This window comes from Sebastes umbrosus, chromosome 3 (genome assembly GCF_015220745.1).
Source record: "Sebastes umbrosus isolate fSebUmb1 chromosome 3, fSebUmb1.pri, whole genome shotgun sequence".
NCBI classification, from domain to species: domain Eukaryota; kingdom Metazoa; phylum Chordata; class Actinopteri; order Perciformes; family Sebastidae; genus Sebastes; species Sebastes umbrosus.
In genome coordinates, this window is record NC_051271.1 from 9,413,214 (window position 1) to 9,432,500 (window position 19,287).

At 41.4% G+C, this 19,287-nt stretch overlaps 1 protein-coding gene across 3 annotated transcripts in view; it reads left to right on the top strand.

The window, feature by feature from the left end:
* Positions 1–16,121, top strand: part of plppr2b (phospholipid phosphatase related 2b) — a 54,224-nt gene extending 38,103 nt beyond the window's left edge. For 2 of the 3 annotated variants that reach the window (XM_037765313.1, XM_037765314.1), the window contains 5 exons: positions 8,334–8,454; positions 9,749–9,999; positions 11,199–11,375; positions 13,169–13,315; positions 14,739–16,121. In XM_037765313.1, coding sequence (XP_037621241.1) covers positions 8,334–8,454; positions 9,749–9,999; positions 11,199–11,375; positions 13,169–13,315; positions 14,739–14,771 — 729 coding nt within the window. In that variant the 3' untranslated portion in view covers positions 14,772–16,121. The remainder of the gene's footprint in view (positions 1–8,333; positions 8,455–9,748; positions 10,000–11,198; positions 11,376–13,168; positions 13,316–14,738) is intronic. The other variant, XM_037765312.1, reaches the window with a different exon arrangement.
* Positions 16,122–19,287: the final 3,166 nt, after the last annotated feature.

Genomic DNA, 19,287 nt, shown 5'->3' on the forward strand with positions numbered 1-19,287 from the left:
AAGGAGGCCGTGTGATCTCTGCTCTCTGAGGCAGTTTGTGTCAGTCGTTCTTCATCTCCCTCTTCATCTGCCCTTTTTCTCTTTCTTATTCTCTTTCATCAACTCCTCTATTTTCTAGTCTCTCCCACCCTATTCTCTGGTCTCCATCATCTTTGCATCCCTTTCTCTCTCTTCAGGTGTTTACACACAAACATCTGCCTGAATCTTAATCACACACATCTCCTCTGACTAGTTGAGATCTCTCTTTATCCCTCTGACTATCCCAGGGTAAAATAGAAATTGCCTCCAGAAAACAGTGAACATCTGCTCAACAATAATTGGCTGCCAAGTGATTTTCACCTTGTTCCAGTTGAGAATAAAACTTTAGCCTCCACGAAGACTTCAGGAAATTGTAGTTTGATAGTAAACATTGAACCCATTGGCATGCCTCTCATGCCTGCCTTGTGCATTTAGATGTTAGGAAGACCAACTCGTTCTCACTCCCAACTCGTCAAATACCAACGCTTGGTCAGTGGCCCTAGGCATCTGATATCGACACACGCAGTGTCTGTATGAGACGCACCGGGCTTTCAACTAACTCCAATGTAAACCTATCCGTGTCAGTATGAGAACGAGAAAGTCCGCTTAGGGAGGAGGTTGGGGTTGACGGATGGGTCAAACAAACACAGATTTCACCCAGAAGAACGCTGTTCGTGTCCTGTTTGAAACCAAGACTTATTTTACCCAGGAGGTTACCTCCGGTTCTGAAAAGTGAAGCCAATGCTTAAGTGTCTTAAACTTGCATTCTTTCTAATAGCCAGCGGGGGGCGACTCCTCTGGTTGCAAAAAGAAGTCTGACTGTATAGAAGTCTATGAGAAAATGAGCCTACTTCTCACTTGATTTATTACCTCAGTAAATACTGTAAACATGAGTTTATGGTCTCAATCGCTAGTTTCAAGTCTTCTTCAATACAGCCTAACCCTAACCCTCCATGGACATTATTCATTGTCTGTTAAACTTTACTAAGATGGCTCAGGTGACATGTAGAAGTGTGCTTGAAGAATATAAATTCAAGCCATTAGTTTAGTAGAAAACTTGTCATTATCAGGTGCAGAACATGGAGCTTCCAGTCAAGCCTCCATTCTTTCTATTATTTTGATATTAAATTAACTACGGAGCTGCCATGAAAACATCTGTTAAAAATAATTTTTGTTTATTTTATTCAAGACCAAGAGATTGTAACTTTTGTGTATTCTTTGCATGAATATTGATCTCTTCCAACATAGAAGTGCCAAAAACTGCAGTTCTTCAAAAGAGCTACTTGATGCTCCAAAAGCGAGTCAACCCCCAGAGACCCCCATGTTAAAATGCCAAACTTACTACAGCAGAAATAAACATGTTTACAGCTTGGTACAATTGAATTTTTATATAACTCATCTGTTTAAATTATATTAAGGCTTAAAGTTAGATATAATGAGGGCGGGGTGGCTTTGAGTGACAGGTGGGGGTTGTGCCAGGTCGCTAGGTGTTAGCCATCTGCTCTGCTGCATCACCGGGCCCACCTCAGCTCTGGGAGTTAAGGTCTTTACACAACGGGGGCGTAACGAATAAAAGATACGGAAATGCGAAATACTCACCTGTGAATATTATATGTCTAGGGCTTTTATTGTGAAAGGTAAGAATGGAAGGAGTGGATCTGGTCTGCGTTGCCTTTGACAAGGTTGAAAGGAGTAATAAAGTTTGCCGTCCTGGTTTCGGACTATGGAGCCTCCGTGTTGTTGTTTAATACATATAGGCGCAACTCAACCCGTTCCGCACAACTTGATTGGTGTGAAAGCTCAAAAAATCAACCTCGTTCCGAAGAAAATTCTGTTGCTTTTTTGCAATGTAATATTCACGTTCTGTGTGAAAGTATTCATGACAAAAACAACAGTTTGGAAAAATATAGTGATGTGCCAATTTATTGCATGAAAAAAACGGTGTGTAAAGGCCTTTAGGCTGTGTCGTCACTGCCAAGAAGGCGACGGTCAGAGCCACCCACTTTGAGCTTCACAACGGCTCTTCAGAAACCTATGGATGACGTCCATATTTAATAGTCTATAATTACTGTACTGCACAGATACTTCTGAATTACAAGCTGCTGGAGAGAACCAAGGTTACCTCAGAGCCCAGAGCTATCAATACATTTTATATTTCTTTCTATAACCAACCTTTTATTGTGATTAAAGTAGAGCAGCAGGAAGTGGCCTTTCAGTGAGAGCATATGAAAATGGATTAGTATTGACACCAGATACTGTTGAATCCACGGCTGTGGGAGAAATGTAGCACATAACAACTCACCATTGAAGGTCGATGTGAACGCATTAGCTTGGGAGTAGTTGAGAAAAGTAACTGAGCGAATGATAAAGGAGTGGACATGGCAGCTGCTTCCTTAATGGGGACGTAGAGTTCCTTCTCCATCACAGTGAGTGAACATGCCAGATAGGTAAAGTAACAAGATGCTTCAGAGTCCGGTAGCTTTATGCGATACAACAGAAGCTCTAAAGCAAAATGAATAATTCATTCAAATGTAAACTGCATGTTTCAAAAATTCAGCGCCAACACCTGGAGCTTCTGTATCAAGTCAAGTCAATTTTTATTTGTATAGCCCAAAATCACAAATCACAAATTTGCCTCAGGGGGCTTTACAGTCTGTACACGATACGACACCGTCTGTCCTTTACAGTGCGACCCTCGAAAAAAACCTTTTAATGGGGAAAAAAGAAAAAATGGGAGAAAGAGCAACAGAGGAGGGATCCCCCTTCCAGGATGGACAGATGTGCAATAGATGTTGTGTGTACAGAGTAACAATATCATGAAAATACAACACAGACAATCCATATGACAAAAATTAATACATATAATGTGAACAGAAGGTGGATCCAAGAGGATGTCAAGCAGCTTCCCAGCGCCGCCAAACAGATAGAGCCAAAGCAACACGACCTCCTCTCCAAGCCAATACAGATTTAGCTAGAGCAACACAACCTCCTCTCTATGCCAAAATAGATAGAGCCAGAGCAACACAACCTCCTCTCCACGCAAAATAGGTAGAGCCAGAGCAACACAACCTCCTCTCCACGCCAAAACAGATAGAGCCAGAGCAACACAACCTCCTCTCCACGCCAAATAGATAGAGCCAGAGCAACACAACCTCCTCTCCACGCCAAAACAGATAGAGCCAGAGCAACACAACCTCCTCTCCACGCCAAATAGATAGAGCCAGAGCAACACAACCTCCTCTCCACGCAAAATAGGTAGAGCCAGAGCAACACAACCTCCTCTCCACGCCAAAACAGATAGAGCCAGAGCAACACAACCTCCTCTCCACCATGAAACCTAGAGAGGCCCAGATTTTTGTTCTAGGTCACAGTTGCTTGGAAATGTAAACGTATCTTTTCCATGCCAGTAAGCCAATTTGGACTGATATACTTTATATATACTGTATATATCATTAACAAACGTGCATATGTGCACATTGATGTCTCCCCCTCTGTGTTTCACAGAAATTAAGATGAATCTGTTCTGGGGTTTTCCCAAGTTTAGTTCATGAACTTTAAAAATTCTTTTCGTTTCTGTTTTCAACATCACTACCTTTATGTTTGGGCCATTATGTGTGTGTGGATGAGCATGTGCAGTACATGTGGCTGTTTATTAGCTCTGTGGCTGCCGCCCAGCAGAGACGTCTTCCTTTCTGAGGTGCTGCTACTCTAAAAGTATTTTTTTATTGTATGCATCTTCCTGTTGTGATGTGCACCACTTCAAATTGTTTTGGCCACGCTGCTGCATAGACAGCTGTTGAAGCCAGTTTGGGGAGTTTAAAATGAGCCTTTTGATTCGTTTTAATTATGTTGCAATCAGCCTCTTTTATTTAATCTGTAATCTCAATTTCACTGTGATTAACTGGCAACAAACACCATTTGCAAGTCTCTTATGCCTTCTGCCCTTTTGGCTGCTAGCTGACTATCATCAGTGGCTGCTGCTGTCTCCTCCACTCTTCTTCCTCCTCTTCTTCTCCTTCACTTCACTACAGCATCTCCACGAAACACATCAGGACAGTAACAGTTTCTTCAGAGCACCGTTGGCAGAGTTTTAACTTGAGCCAAGATGAGAAGTTTTTGATAATAAACTTTGTCCACATAGTTTTCTGATTCTGTTAGTTTTCTTCTTGGTGTTTGAATCCTTTCACGGTCTTGTTCCCTGAGTATATAATCACCTCACTACATATGTCCACACATACACACAGATGCTCTGATTCAGTTTTATACCACACCTAAATCCAGTTCAAAGAATTGAGGGAAGACTGCTTTCGTTTCCTGCAGCCCAAAGCTCTAAAAATCCGAGGCCTGTGGAAGTCACGTGTTGCAAGACTTACCTCTGTAGAGTTCAACAGGTTTGAGCAGCCAAATGAAATTTACATATACTAACTGGAACAATTAGGACCATTTGTTCAGAGTACCTGCTGTACAGTATATATCTATTAAGGCCATCACATACTAAGTCTGTCTCTGTTGCATAACAGGAAGCTCGCTCTGTGAAACTGAAGACGTTTCAGGAGAGGACGAATGAACACAAATCTCTCCCTGAGACCAACATGGCAGGATGAAATCTGTGATGCGTAGGCTACTGTATGCTTTAATGGAGCAACGCTATGAGCCCCTGCCTAATAGAAGTTTAAAGGAACGGTGTATAACATTCGGGGGATCAATTAGCAGAAATGAAATATAATATTCATAACTATGTTTTCATTAGTGTATAATCACCTGAAACTAAGAATCGTTTTGTTTTTGTTAGCTTAGAATGAGCCTTCATATTTACATAGGGAGCGAGTCCTCTTCATGGAGTCCACCATGTTGCTCCGCCATGTTTCTACAGTAGCCCAGAACGGACAAACCAAACACTGGCTCTAGTGAGAGCCTTTCATGTTTTTACGTTACCTGAATGCCACCGTAGTTCTCCGACATGCTTGTGAAACCGTGGTACCGCCAGCCGCCGTCTGACTTCTGTTGCTCCTAAAGTAGTTTTATTATGGTAAGGATGGCCTCTGAGGGAGGCGAACGGCGTTACCATGGTTTTGCATTCGGTGGCACACGTTACCGCAGTCTTGGAAAGGGAGGAGTGAGCAGAGGGTTACTCAGTTGGTTGCAATATGCAATCGCACCACTAGATGCCACCAAATTCTACACACTGCTCCTTTAATACACAAGACTGACCCAAGGAATGACTGAAAGAAAATGATGGTGACTGAGCTTGTGTGCAGGACCAGGCTCTGCCATTCAGGTCCCAAACAATAACACGGGTCTCATCTATGTACTGTTGTGCATTTGGAGGATGTATACGGTCTGTCAGCTGCTACAGTCAGGTGTAAGAGATTAACAGATTTTCTTTTCAACTGTTGTGTACTCATTTTAGCATCAACGCCAACATACATATGTGAACATAATGAACACTGATTTTACCACATAACAAAAATATACATCCAAACCTGATACACATTCATCTAGCTATTTTTTAAGTCTTCCTAGGTGGGAGTATGGAGTCATTTTCATAATGGGCAGCGGGTGATGGGATTTTGGAGCAGCCTGGAGGTAAAAATGTGCTGCAAATAATCCAGCTGTTTAATCTTTGGCGTCTACCAAGCTCTGCTAAAGTGCCTTCAGCAAGGTACCGAACCTCCACCAGCTCCAGGGATAATGATTTATGGCTGACCCTACACACCACCCTCCCTGCAGAAATAAATGAAGCGCAGCCAAACTTGTGTGTGCTCGGTGAGGAGAATATTTAAGCAGATTCTTATTTTACATGACATCTTTTGCAGAACATTTTATTCTTTGTACAATTTTCTTCTTTTTCTTTTTTTCTTTTTTTTGGAGTGTTTGTTGAGATTTAGCAGTTTATTTGTTTACTGATACAAACATTCTCACCTTGAGGCTTTCAAGTAATAGTTATCCTATCCTAGCAGTTTAACAGTTACATCTAAACAGTTGTTTAAACAGGTTAAAATGTTACTCATTGTCTCTCTTTCTTTACTTGCCAAATCAAATATGGCTTGTTCACGCAGCCAAAATGGAAAGGTTTACAACAAAACTATGCCCTGTTTTAGGCTGCTTTCTCTGCAGTTTGTGTAGGCTTTGCACAGCCTTGGTTATCAGCCACTAATAAATGCATCATCACCTTCAAATGGTCAACAATGTCATGTGATGGGCTGCTTCTCTCACATTTGTCCAGGGCTGCAGTTTTTCCTCCATGTCCCTGCAACTTGCTGCTCCTCCATCTAGCAAGGATGTCAAGTATAATAGCATTACGATAATGTTCACGGTAAAAGCGTGTAATAAGATCGCCATTCTTGCTTTAGGCATGTCATTTGTATGCCATGTACTCTGTATTGTCTGCAATGTAAATGCATCCACGTGAAAATGCTACTCTCAGAGCTAGTGACGTAGAATAAAAAGTGAGAAAAACTGAATGGTGGACGGACAGGAGGAGGATTGGTCCAACAAACACAGGGCTTTCAACCAGGAGACCGGTGTTGTGTCGGATACTGTTTCCCCGTCGATATGTGTTTCTCCCTTCCTAAACCTGAACCAAACCTTATCCTTAACCCTAATCACCGAGGGGGGCACTATCATTTTAACAGGAAGGAAACAACTATTCGATGGGGGAACAGACTTTGACATAACACCTGTGTTCGAGACTGGTGTTTTGTTTTGTAAGCTTTGTGACGTCTTTTAGTGACGTTTGTGACGTCTTTTTTTAGTGACGTTTGTGACGTGTTTTCTGTACTTATGTTGTGTTGTTTCTGTACATATTTTACTTAGTTTACCTACTTATTTTAAAGCTAAACATGATGTTTTTCCTTAACCTAACTAAGTGGTTTTGTTGCATAAACCTAAGTGATTGTTTCTGTTGCCCCCTGCTGGTACTGCACCTTAATACACGTGTGTAATATTCACACCTCGGCGAGGTGAAACGTGACACTGACACTTTATCATCTGGTGGACAGGCGGGTTTATTACACGCTTTGGCGTGATATTGGGTTGAGCATTACATTTTTGGAATTAGTTCTACAGCCTTTGCAAACCCAACAAACGGAGTTTAGTTTGGAGTATGCTGCCAATATATGGCTGCGGACAATAACTTAGCAGGTGAGGTTTTCACTTGATACGAAAAGAACTAAAAAAATCGGTGTGCTTTGACGTCGGAGTTAATGATCCAAAGCACCAGAAGACTTTCTGGAGTGTAAGTAAGTGTTACTGTTAATTTATGCAAACGCTTGAAGCTGCAAAAACAACCACACATCCATCATATCTTGAAACGCCGTCTGAAGGAACCCAGAACCTCTTTCGCCGACACACATGACTTCAGGGCTGCAAAGCTTTGCAGCACTCAGGTCGCGTCATACTCCAAAGACATAATTTATGTTGACACACAAGCCCCACAACTCTCACTTGGTGGTTCTTAGCCCATGCTAGTGTAAACCTCAGCCTTCATCTGTCACAGCACAGCTCAATGAGCTTTGGTGCATTAGCATCGTCCCACGCTCCTCCTGGCTGCGGGCCATGCATATTGTATGAGCATGTAACCTACATCTATCCATGCTTCTGTCAGCAGGGGTCCACTGATCAGACAAGTTCAGTATGCAGCGTGTAACGGTGTCCAGGAAGGTGTTTAGTTGATTCATTCCCCTGTCACAAGAGATCAATGTCCTGCTGATTTGACTTGCTTTTTAAACTCTTAAAAGTGCTTTTCAAACAGCTGCCTTGGGGGCTGTGCTCATTAAATGGGTGTTCTAAATGTGTTAAGGCTATAATAGTAAAGATATAATGGAGGTTTTTATTGAGGTGTGATCAGGGTGGGATAAAACATTAGCTAAGACATTTCAAATATTTCATGAAAGTAGTATAAGATGTGTTTGATTTGTGTTATCTGGCAAACCCAGTGTTCGCTTATGAGGTTATTAACCGGCATGGCATTAGTAATCAAATGCTTTTATGGAGCTGCAGTAAAAAAAAAGGAGAAATGGAGAGATAGAAGGTCTATGAGACATTGAGGTCGACAAACTCCCACTGGTGAGAGTGAATGGGAGGTGTTAATGTTGGGATTTACTAAAGCAGCATAAAATCAGCCAAATGGTGAGGGAAATATAAAGCAGGCTGGCCAAGGAGAGATGTAATTGTTGCGAGGCTGAGGGAGGAACACTCATGAATCATTTTACTGCGCACCATATTTAACTGACTTAATATTCCGTGAAGCTGATCAGTCTTTAACCAAACAATTTAAGCTTTAACAAAAAAATGTTCTCTCTTTCTGTAACCAGATCCTGATTGGGGAAGTGACCAGTTTCTTTGTGAAGACGGAGGGAGCTCAGGAGAAGACCATAGTGACCGCTGACTGCTGTTATTTCAACCCTCTCCTCCGAAGGATCGTACGTTTTCTGGGTCAGTTATAGTCCCAAAGATCAGAGGTTCTTTAGCTTGGACTAAATAGAGCCTCTGTACTCTGGGACCAAGGCTCATTTAGACTTGCACCAGTACTCCTCTATCATAAGGCCAGAAAGAGCCCTTGTCCTTGGTTTAGGTCTCCTGTGGACTCATTTCCTCTCTCTGCATGTCCTGTTCTGTTGATGTTCTGTGATCCTTTTTTCCTCATCTCTGTAGCCTGTATTTATGATGATGATGATGGATTATAGATATGAAGCACAAAAGCAAAGGCTATGTCTGTCTGGCCTTTCACTCCCACACAGTTAGCAGTCAGCATTCCCATTTAAGTGCTTGTTTCTGACTCTTGCCAGACTCATTGATTCACTTATTGACTGTATTCGAAGCCACATACTATACTAGCAGTACGTACTGATTTGGCAAAATGTAGCATGTAGTATGCAAACAAAAGCAAAATCTACAGTATCTATGCCAAAAATACCCGGATGTCGTACTGATTTGGAAAACATCCCCAGTATGCATCGGACCAGTTTTCCTCGCCTACTGTATCCCACAATGCAAAGTGCTGGAACGGCACAGTCTTTGCCATGGATGTATAAAGAGAAGTGGATACAGCGTCAGAGGCTGGCTCCTGTTCATTCCTATCAGAGTTACTCAGTGGCGCATGAAGCCAAAATGGCTCGACTGCCGAGTGATAAAGCATCCAGATCTGCCGGGCAATATTGCGCATCCATTGAGCATTTCTTTTAACTCCGCCTCCCAGCCCTCGGTCCAGCCTCAGACAGGGTCTCATTCACATGAATGGAGGAACGGAAATAACTCTGGATTCAGCTATTAGTGTATTTTGCAACTTTTAGGACATAATAATTTAAATAAGGGCTATTAGAGTGTTGATTCACCTCAACAAAATAATCCAGTGAATTACAGACATCTCTTTCCCAGTGTAAGTCTATGGGAAAAAGTATTTTTGGGTCCAATGGCATCAGATGACGGACACGGAAGTTGTAGTACCGCCGTTTGGGCACTATGAAAATTAGCTTCAAAGCCTGGCGCTCTGCCTGGGGGCTAGGTCTATGGTCCCAACAACAGTGGCAAGTTTTTTACAGCACCTGCCAGTGTCGCTACCTAGCCAGTCAGGCAGTCACGTTCGCTACTGCACGCTATGCAGTATGTACTGTGTACTGTATACTGCATACAGCATTCTTCAGTAGTATGTAGTAGGCGGTTTCAAATACAGCCCTAGTTTACATACACATACCTCCCTCTTTCTCACTTTGTCTCTTTTGCTCCACAGGTGTCTACTCCTTCGGCCTCTTCACCACCACCATCTTCGCCAATGCAGGTCAAGTTGTGACAGGAAACCAGACGCCTCACTTCCTGTCTGCCTGCAGGCCCAACTACACGGCTCTGGGCTGCCAGTCTCCAATGCACTACATCGCTGAGCGCCGCGCCTGCACAGGAAACCCGTACATTGTGGCGTCCGCCCGCAAATCCTTCCCCTCCAAAGACGCAGCGCTCAGCTTTTACTCAGCCATCTACACAGTGGTAGGGAACATTTGGGGGCAATGGGTGACGGGAGACACAGCAGGGGTTCTGTGGGATATGATGATGTTGTGTATGTTGATGCCTGTCTGGTCAAGCAAATACTGGAAAGTATACCACTAGGCTTTACTCGTTAAGTAAAAGAGCTCAGAATAAAAGTTTTGGTAACACTTTATATTAATGAAACCTTTATAAAGGATTTATAAGCTGTAACCAAGGGGTTTATTAATGCTAAATAAATAATTTGCTAGTGCTTTATAGATTAGATAAGAGCCATTAGAAACCACAAACTTTACTAAAATCCCTTTAGCTGGCCAAACTTACAACCTGGCAGCCCAAAGGTTTTTCTTATAATTGATTATTAAATTATTTATTTACCATTAATGAAGCTATAAGTTACAACTTATCAGCTATCTTTATAAAGGTTACCTTATTAGCAAGTGGTACCAAAGAAAATTAAGATGATGTAATGTGTTACGGATGAAAGGTGCAAATTAAGACAAATAAAACAGGACTTTATTGATTATTTATTACATTTTTCAGATCACTTCAGTAATTCATCTTCCAACACAAACCCCTCCTATAATAAATAACTAACATAAATGGTCTTCCAAAGACCTTTAAAGGCATGCACACACATTAAAATGCAAACAATAACTGAAGACTAAATAATACTGATATTGTCAGAATTATTTATCTCTATACATTTTCTTAAATTGAATAATAGTTGTGGAGAATTCCACATTTTGACTCCATACATCTGCTTTAACATAATACATGCATACCGACTTTTACAATTTAATCTACCTCCGTGGTATTCATCACCTGATCTTAACACAAATTACCTCCTTTTCCTAGGATAAAACAATGTGTGCATGTCTCTATTATTACATCAGTAGAAACATTTAGTTATTATTAAAGTACTGCTGCGTGGAGCCTTTGTTCTCTTTTTAATTACAGTGCCATGTTCCTGTCATTTTTTAGAAGCATTACACCAAAAATGGCAGTGTTTTTATGGTGCTTTCTCTTGTACCAACCCTTCAGCTGCTGTGAAATCACTGCAGAGTGCGGCCTCTTGTGGCTCGTTCAAGCTGTTCACTGTGTGAATTATCTCAGCATGGCTGACTGAAGACTTGTACCTGCTGGCTCAGCTCAAATAACATGAGGATTGTTTTAATTTCAAATATATTTCTGTCTCCCAGATGTACGTTACCCTGGTGTTCAGGACCAAAGGGACCCGTCTGACTAAGCCCACCTTGTGCCTGGTGCTGCTGTCTCTGGCCGTGCTGGTGGGGGTGGTGAGGGTGACTGAACACAGAAACCACTGGAACGATGTCCTGGCTGGGTTTGTCACCGGAGGGGCCATCGCCGCCTTCCTGGTGAGAAGGAGATGAGGGAGGGAGGGAGATATGGGGATGGGAAGGGAGGGAGGTGGAAAGAAGAGATGGATGGGATTTAAGGGGTCAAAAAAATGATGGAGGAGGAGGAGATAGTGGTAGATGGATGGAAGGAAAGGATACTGCCCTAAAAAAGCAGAGAGCAGTAACTACAGAAGCAATGACATTTTACCCCCAATCAGTGCTATAAAATAAGCTTCATATAGCTTAATACCAAAAAAACTGCACCCTCCCTTTTTTTCATCTTAAAGGAACGTGAGGGGAAAACACAGCATCTACAAACAACCGGTGTTCTTTCACCTTTCTTTCTATTTTAACTAGTTTGTTTAAAGGTGCTATTGATAACATTCAACCACTAGATGTCGCATTCTTCTTCCTGCGTTCCATTGCATTCACTTCACAACAAGTCATTGCCAGCCACTTACCATCAATCTCAGCTATTTATCCACTTTTTCCACACTAACCGACGACCCAGAGATACCACGTGATACCAACGTCGTTTTAGTATTTGCTCATAAGCCTTGCTAGAAATGGAAACCAAACGTCAGATATCTTCCACAGAGATAAACAAAACACTAATTTTGGACCCGCCAAAATCTTTGACATGATTAATTCACAATCATAATAGTTTTTTCAGGAAAAGACATAAAAATGTTATCAATAAAAAGAGCTTTAAGAAAATATTTTTTTGATTATTTAATTTGTATTATTTATTTGTCTACTGTTAATATTTATATTTATAAGTCAATACAATACATTAATTTACAATTTAATACATTTAAATGTGTGATTTATAGGTAGCCTAATAACACCAAATGCAATTAATTTCACCGGAGCCAAAAGCTGAGATATTAGTAACTGTTTCTCTGGAAGCTTTAGCAGGAGTTTAGCTGGGTTTTTCTCTCCATCATGATTAAATTTAGCCTCATTTAGCTATAAGTTAACTAACCAATGATGTTAATTAATTAAAATATGTAGTCTTTTTCAATTACAGATATCAGCTGGGAAAAATTGATAAGGCAATATTCTTGTCGTGGCTATCTCAGCTAGCTTGAACTTGCTATAGACTAGCGTGCTTGCTTTAACTCTGTGACAGAGTGAAGCTACTGCTGATTTAACATGCTGTTTTCATGGAAATTGTACCTTTCTGTGGCATAATATTCTTTAGATGGTAAAACAGGCACCAAAACGTCAACCCTCAACTCAGCGTTGGCCAAATATGTATCTAATAACCGTGGTGTTTTTTTGTGTTTGTATAGCAGGATATTATGATGAAGAGTGGAAGGATTGTATCAGGGAGAAATGCAGAGAGAGAAAGCTGTGTTGGTGTGACGTGGGTGCAGGAGAGATGGTGGGAGGATGAACTGATGATTAAGGCCAGCTTGAAAGAGCCTTACTGCCTGTGTGATAGAGGACTCACACACACTTTCACACCTATGAATGTGAATGGACTGATATGAATCTTTACCATGGCACATTCAAATGGTGTAATTTAGTCTTGGGGCCTCTTGGCCTTAATCAATTTTCTGGAACGACGTCTAGAGTCGGTGTTAACTTTAAAGATCAAAGTGCTCCCCGTGGTTCATCCCTCTCTTTCCATGCCTCCTCCCATGTTTCATTCTTTCTCTCCCTCTCATACTGTAGGCTAAGTGTCCTCTTCAGTATCTGGTCCTATGCACTCTTTCACGCACCAGAAAATCATCCATCTTCGTAGTGCACTGAAGCGAATCTCTCCCCTCCTTTTTCTTTTACCTCTTTTCTGTGCTCTCCATCAGGTGTCATGTGTGATCAACAATTTCCAGCAAACCCAGATAGGCATGCCGACTCCTCCACCTCCACAGCGTCCAGAGCCCTCGATGGGGCTTCCTCTGCTCAGCCTGCCCCGCGTGGAGAGTCCACTCGAAAAGTTAAGTGGCCTCCAGGTAAGGGTTGGGGGAAAACATTATGGAAAATAATTGGTAAAATAGTTGAAATAAACTACTGTATAGCAGTGCAAAATGTCCTTGATCTATTTGTTTTTGACTGAAAATTGGCTTTTGGTGAAATTCTTATTAGCCATGTTAGTAGCTCTGGAAATGTTGATCGGTCAGTTCAAAACTTTGGTTCAAAATGAAATATCTCAACAATTATTGGACGTTCATGTTCCCCAGAAGATGAATACTGACTTTGCCGAGACCCTGACTTTTCCCCTAGCGCCACCATGACTTTTTTTTTTAATGAAATATTTCGACAGTACACACAATTATACTCATGCAGTAATCACTTTGGTCATCACCAGGTCAGAATTTGTACTTTTGTACTTTTGTTTATGAATAAATACCATAGGAAGTGGACATAGTAACTGTGTCACCCATTGGTTTGTGGTTTTGAATCCTCAAATTTGGCAATTTGGCTGTCCCCATCTTGGTTTTTGGCCGTCGCAATCTTGTTTTTTTGCAACCAGAAGTGACACGAGAGGGTGGAGCTAAGTACAACCGAACGCTGAATAAAACAATTATAGGGGGCGTGTCTAGAAGGTAATGTGCAAATTGTGAAACTCTTGCGAGATGGTTAAGGTTAGGCCGTGGTAGCGACCTGTCAATCAAAACGTAGCCACGCCCTGAAGCATCCCCTGCTTTATGGTCTGTTTGACTTTAAATGGGACCATAATTTACTAAATGATCATCATGCTGTATTGAAGAAGACTTGAAACTAGTGATTAAGACCATAAACTCATGTTTACAATGTTTACTGAGGTAATAAAGGTCATTTTCTCATAGACTTCTATACAATCAGACTTCTTTTTGCAACCAGAGGAGTCGCCCCCTGCTGGCTATTAGAAAGAATGCAAGTTTAAGACACTTTCGCAATGGCTTCACTTTTCAGACCCAAAGTTTGCCCTATCAAACTGATACCATTCCCATCAGGCACAGCTGTACTTTGCATGTAGTGAAGCACATGTTAGCATGTTAACATGATAATGTTGATGTTCAAAGCACCACTGTGCCAAAGTGCAGCCTCGCAGAGCCGCTAGCATGGTTGCAGACCTTCAGCCCTGTTTTATAAATGTGTATCCGGCTATCTTTGACTCTTTTTTTGTCCTCACTGATAACCTTTGTTGTTTCATTGTATCTGGATTTATGCTTCCTTCTGTCGGATATCTCTGTTGTGTACACCCTATCTGTTGGTCGAGGTATTATTATCATTTTGCATTCTTGTCTCTGGCTGTCTCAGTCGAGTAAAGTGTATCAGCTCTATTCCCTCAGGCTTTAACTTCCCACATGTTTTGAAATGTTTAATACTCTTTACTTCCCTCCCTCTCTATCTCTCCTAATCTTCTCTCTTGTCCTGTTCCTTTCCTGTTAGGCTCCAGGGCTACCGTATTCTGAGATCACATGACCATCAGCCAATCCCGTCCCCCGCCCCTCCCGATGTGCTCCTCCCGTCACGGCGTTGCCTCACCAGCGCAGTTTAGACCTGCCCATCGAAATCCCCCCGCCCTGCCCCGCCCACTCCGTAGGACGACATCCTCTCAGACGAGTCAAATCCACGCAGGTCTGAAGGTCCGCCAATCACAGGAGGCAGAACAGCAACACGAGCACACGGCAAGCTGGAACCTGTTATCCGCTAACGACCAATAGGAGAGGATCCGTGTCCTTCTGTCCTGTTCTGTCCTGTTTGTCCTCCACGATGGCCTCCTTTTTCTTTCAGGTGTAAAAGACCCAATGAAAGAAACGCCAAAGCCAGAGCTGTTGAAGCAATACTGTGTCCTGTTTCCTTGTCCTGTTTCCCACAAAGACCCAACAGTGACTCTAAAGACTGTTGGCTGGGGATGACTTGATAAAACACTGAGGGTTTGGGGATCGTCCTCAACAGACCATTTTGCATCACTCAGGACAATACAATGGACAAAGGGACAAGATTAAAAGACCTTTATGTAATCAAAATGCAGGTACCGTCGAGTGTTATGCTACAGATTTTTATTTCCGTCCTCAAAACCAACAAATAGACGCGGTCAAAGAGGAAAGCACCTTTGTAAATGATGGCACAGATGAACCAATTTAGTGTTCAGTAAACTGTGTTGTATCTTATTTGTTTTGGGGATTTGGGTTTCATCTCTTGCTGTGTATTGTGTGAAGTGACAGAAGAGAGATTTATACACACTAGAGCTGTGCTTGTGATACCACATTTGTTTTGGGGCATCGGTTAATTCATCCCTGAAGTGAACTGAACTAGATTTCCATCAACTTTCCAAATATCATTTATCTACTTACTATTCAGGTGTGTGTTTCTAAATGTCTGTAGGTTCTACGTCCATGCTGTGAAATATTTGGAAGGTTTTATCAGTTGACTTACTGCCTATTCCCATGTGGACTTCTTTGTTAGTGTTAGTTTGCATAAAAGTCTCACTTTGTTTTTCCAATTCCTCCTTTAAAGGGAGACACGCCAGGCAAAAACATTGTTATTCATGCACTGGTCAATCTTGAGATTTTTAGCTATTTTGCTTAAATAACATGTCTTCTTTCAGACTAGTGGAATTTTACAACACTTTGTCTATTTGCACTTAGATTTCTCCTGAATTCACCGAAAGTTAGCATCCAATAATGCTCCCATCGTCGCCGCTGCTCTCTCTCTCTCTTGCTTCACCACTCACTTCCCACATACACACCTACTTTAAGCACTCTTCTCTTTCAACAACTGGCTCTACGGAGGGCCATTCACGTTTTCGCAACAGCCACTGTAACAATCCTACGCGCTTGGCACACAGGAGAAGTTGTAATCTGAAACCTCACTGCTAGATACCACTAGATCCTACACACTGTTCCTTTAAAGGCCGTTTTCTCAAAATTAGTTTTTTTCTCAGACTCTGAGCCAGAAATCTCCACTTCAGAAGCATTTACATACACCACACTTCCCAGTTTCATTCCTATCTATATTCTGAAGATTTGTACTGAGGGGCTTGTTCATTTATCATCCAGAGCCTGATTTATTCTTAACAACATGGCGAAAACAGATTTTTTTTGTATATCTGTTAACAGTATTTTCTGATTTATGGAGTGATAAAAAGAGATATCCAAATTTCTCTCTGAAAAAAACCTTTGTCACTAATATGTTAACAAAATGAAACAAGAATTTTTAACCTGACTTCATCCACAGATTTCTGTTCTGCAAAATGTATGCAAATTAGCACAAATTTGATAAGATTTGCATGTTTAAATAACAATTTTCAGAAACTTATAATACAAAAAATAGTTTTCTTAATGTAAGTAATCAACTGAGGAAGTTTCATGGTGATGTCTATTAGTTTATTTTTTACCCTATTCACCCGGGGTGTCTCCCCTTAACACTTTCACACCTGTGTTCTTTGTTTCCTTTATATTACCTGTATCTAAATGTTAATGTATTTACTCCCTTTGCTTTCCAAAATGAAGGTTTTATAAGAGTAGTTTTGGCGTCAGTTGTTGACGCTATTGTTTCTCCATCTGTCCTGTCCAGTTATTTCCTGCTTCAGTCCGCCATCCTCTCTTCACACTGACTTTATAGGAAACCAATGGCACAGACCAGTGTGTAACACAGAGGTAAGACCTCTGAGTTTTGTATAGTTTTGTACAGTATATAGGTTTCTTTACACAGTATATACTACATTATCATTATGTTTAAATTGTGTGAACAATGTGAAGCTACCTGAGCCTGTCCTGTAGGAACATGAGTAGTAAAGCAGGAACGTAGCACGCTGGAGAAGTGTGTGAAATCGAACCGCGTACAGTCGGTGTGTTTGGCTCACAACTTGCTTCGGTTCTGCTCAATTCAAAAGGACACTGCAGGCAGGTTATTCTAGTAGGAGAGTACGCAATGGGTTATATAAAGAAGACATTTTATTAAGCGTGTGTGTGTGTGTGTGTGTGTGTGTGTGTGTGTGTGCGTGCATGTGTGTGTGTGTGTGTGTGTGTGTGTGTGTGCGTGCGTGCTTATTGGGATCTGTGTGTATGTTTATAATGAGCACATCGTATGGCAGCGCAACTGTTAATTTGGCAATCTGTTTTCTTAAGTTAAACTGTCAAAAGTAGCTGCTATAATTACACACTTGTGCTTGTGTGTAACTGCAGGCCTTCAAAGGACCCCTGCCAAGGCGTCCTAACAATGCCTGTTATAGCAGAAGGTGCTCATTATAGCTCTGAGATTACCTACAGTAAAACTTTTCAGTCTGAATTTTTTTGTAAACAACTGAAGGGGTAGAGAACACAATAACTGTCCAAATAATGTTATTTTCATGTTGAAAATGTCTGTTTTGTATTTATTTACCAAAATAAATTGCAATTACCACACGTCGCTGCCCGAGTTACATTTTTCACTTGATTCGTTGTAATGCTTTGCACACTTCAGTGAGGATATATCTTTGTTTTATGCTGTTGCTTCAAATCCGTGACATGCAGTAGCCATGGACACTGTATGTGAAAGTATAAAGAGACACTTTGTGGGATGTCAACCATTACTTTTCTTTTTACTTTTAGTACATACTGCAGCTGCCCTCAAAAAGTACATACTGTTGCATGCAGTATACATACAACTGGGACATACTACTTCGTCGTAACATTGCGCCTTGAACTTTGACCCTCTTGCTCGTATGGTGCCTTCAAATCGGGTCGTGTTTACCGTGTTCACGAGAAAAGTCCATGTGAACGCCCCCCTCTTGTGGTATTCACGTCCTCGTAAGTGGAACGTTTCTGAAAGTTCAGAGTTCACGAGTTGTGACGTGTTTGTTGACGTTGTCAGAAATGGCGGAGGCCATGGAAGTTATGAGTCATATATTGTTTTTCTTCGTCATTTTATAATAGATCTGAGGATAATCTTGATATTCCCAACGGCCTCATCTGTTTCCTCTGTTATTATGCATTTGCATTTACTGCATCTTCTAGACGCTGACAGTAACATTAATATTGCCTTTGATTAGCAGCAGTGTCCTCACAACTTAACCACTTGAACGCCAAGCATATTGTGTACACGACTTCCTACGACCCCAATGATATGACGGGATATGACTATGTATTGGGACATACTAAATCTTTTTCTGGCATATTGGAACGCGCAGTTTGACAGCAGACATTTTGACTGGTCCTAGAAGGAAAAGAACAGGTGTTTCTAATCACATTAACGATGGCTCCTCTGAACAACCACACAGGTGTTTTCAGTTAATCTGGCTGATTAGACCTCTGCTCAGGACTGTGTCGGGTTGTACAGACTAATTCACATCTTCTGTTGCACCTGTTAGGGCGGGACAAATTACACCTTCATCATTCTTATTGGTGGATGAAGATTTGTGACCTCATAATTTCCCATGAAACCTCCGCTCCCTCAACCTGATCAGAGGTCTAATCAGCCAGAATAACTGAAAACACCTGTGCGGATGTCCAGAGGCTTTAAGTGCCCCAGTAAGTCATGACAGTGTGAAGCATCATTACTCTTCTGTCCTGGAGGGGATCCCTCCTCTGTTGCTCTTCCTGAGGTTTCTTATATTTTTTTCCCAGTTAAAAGGTTTTTTTGGGGGTTAAGTTTTTCCTAATGTAAAGGACAGAGGGTGTTGTATCCTGTACAGATTTGCAAATTTGTGATGCTGGGCTATACTAATAAATACATTGATTTGATTTCTATTGTTTACACCTGTGCTTTTCCTACAGTGACATGTCAAAATGTCTCATGAAAATTACCTACCTGTGCTGAAAGAGCTGTATAGCTGAAGATCTCTGTTAGGGCCTTGAAGAACTAAAACATTGGAGCTGTGCCTCAATTTTAGTTAATGATACACTAAAAAATCAAGCAGATTTAGTATGTATTGTCCATTTTATCACTCTCACCATGTAAACACACTAGAATCAGGAACTGAGACACTAATGGGAAAGTACTGCCCCTCAGTGGC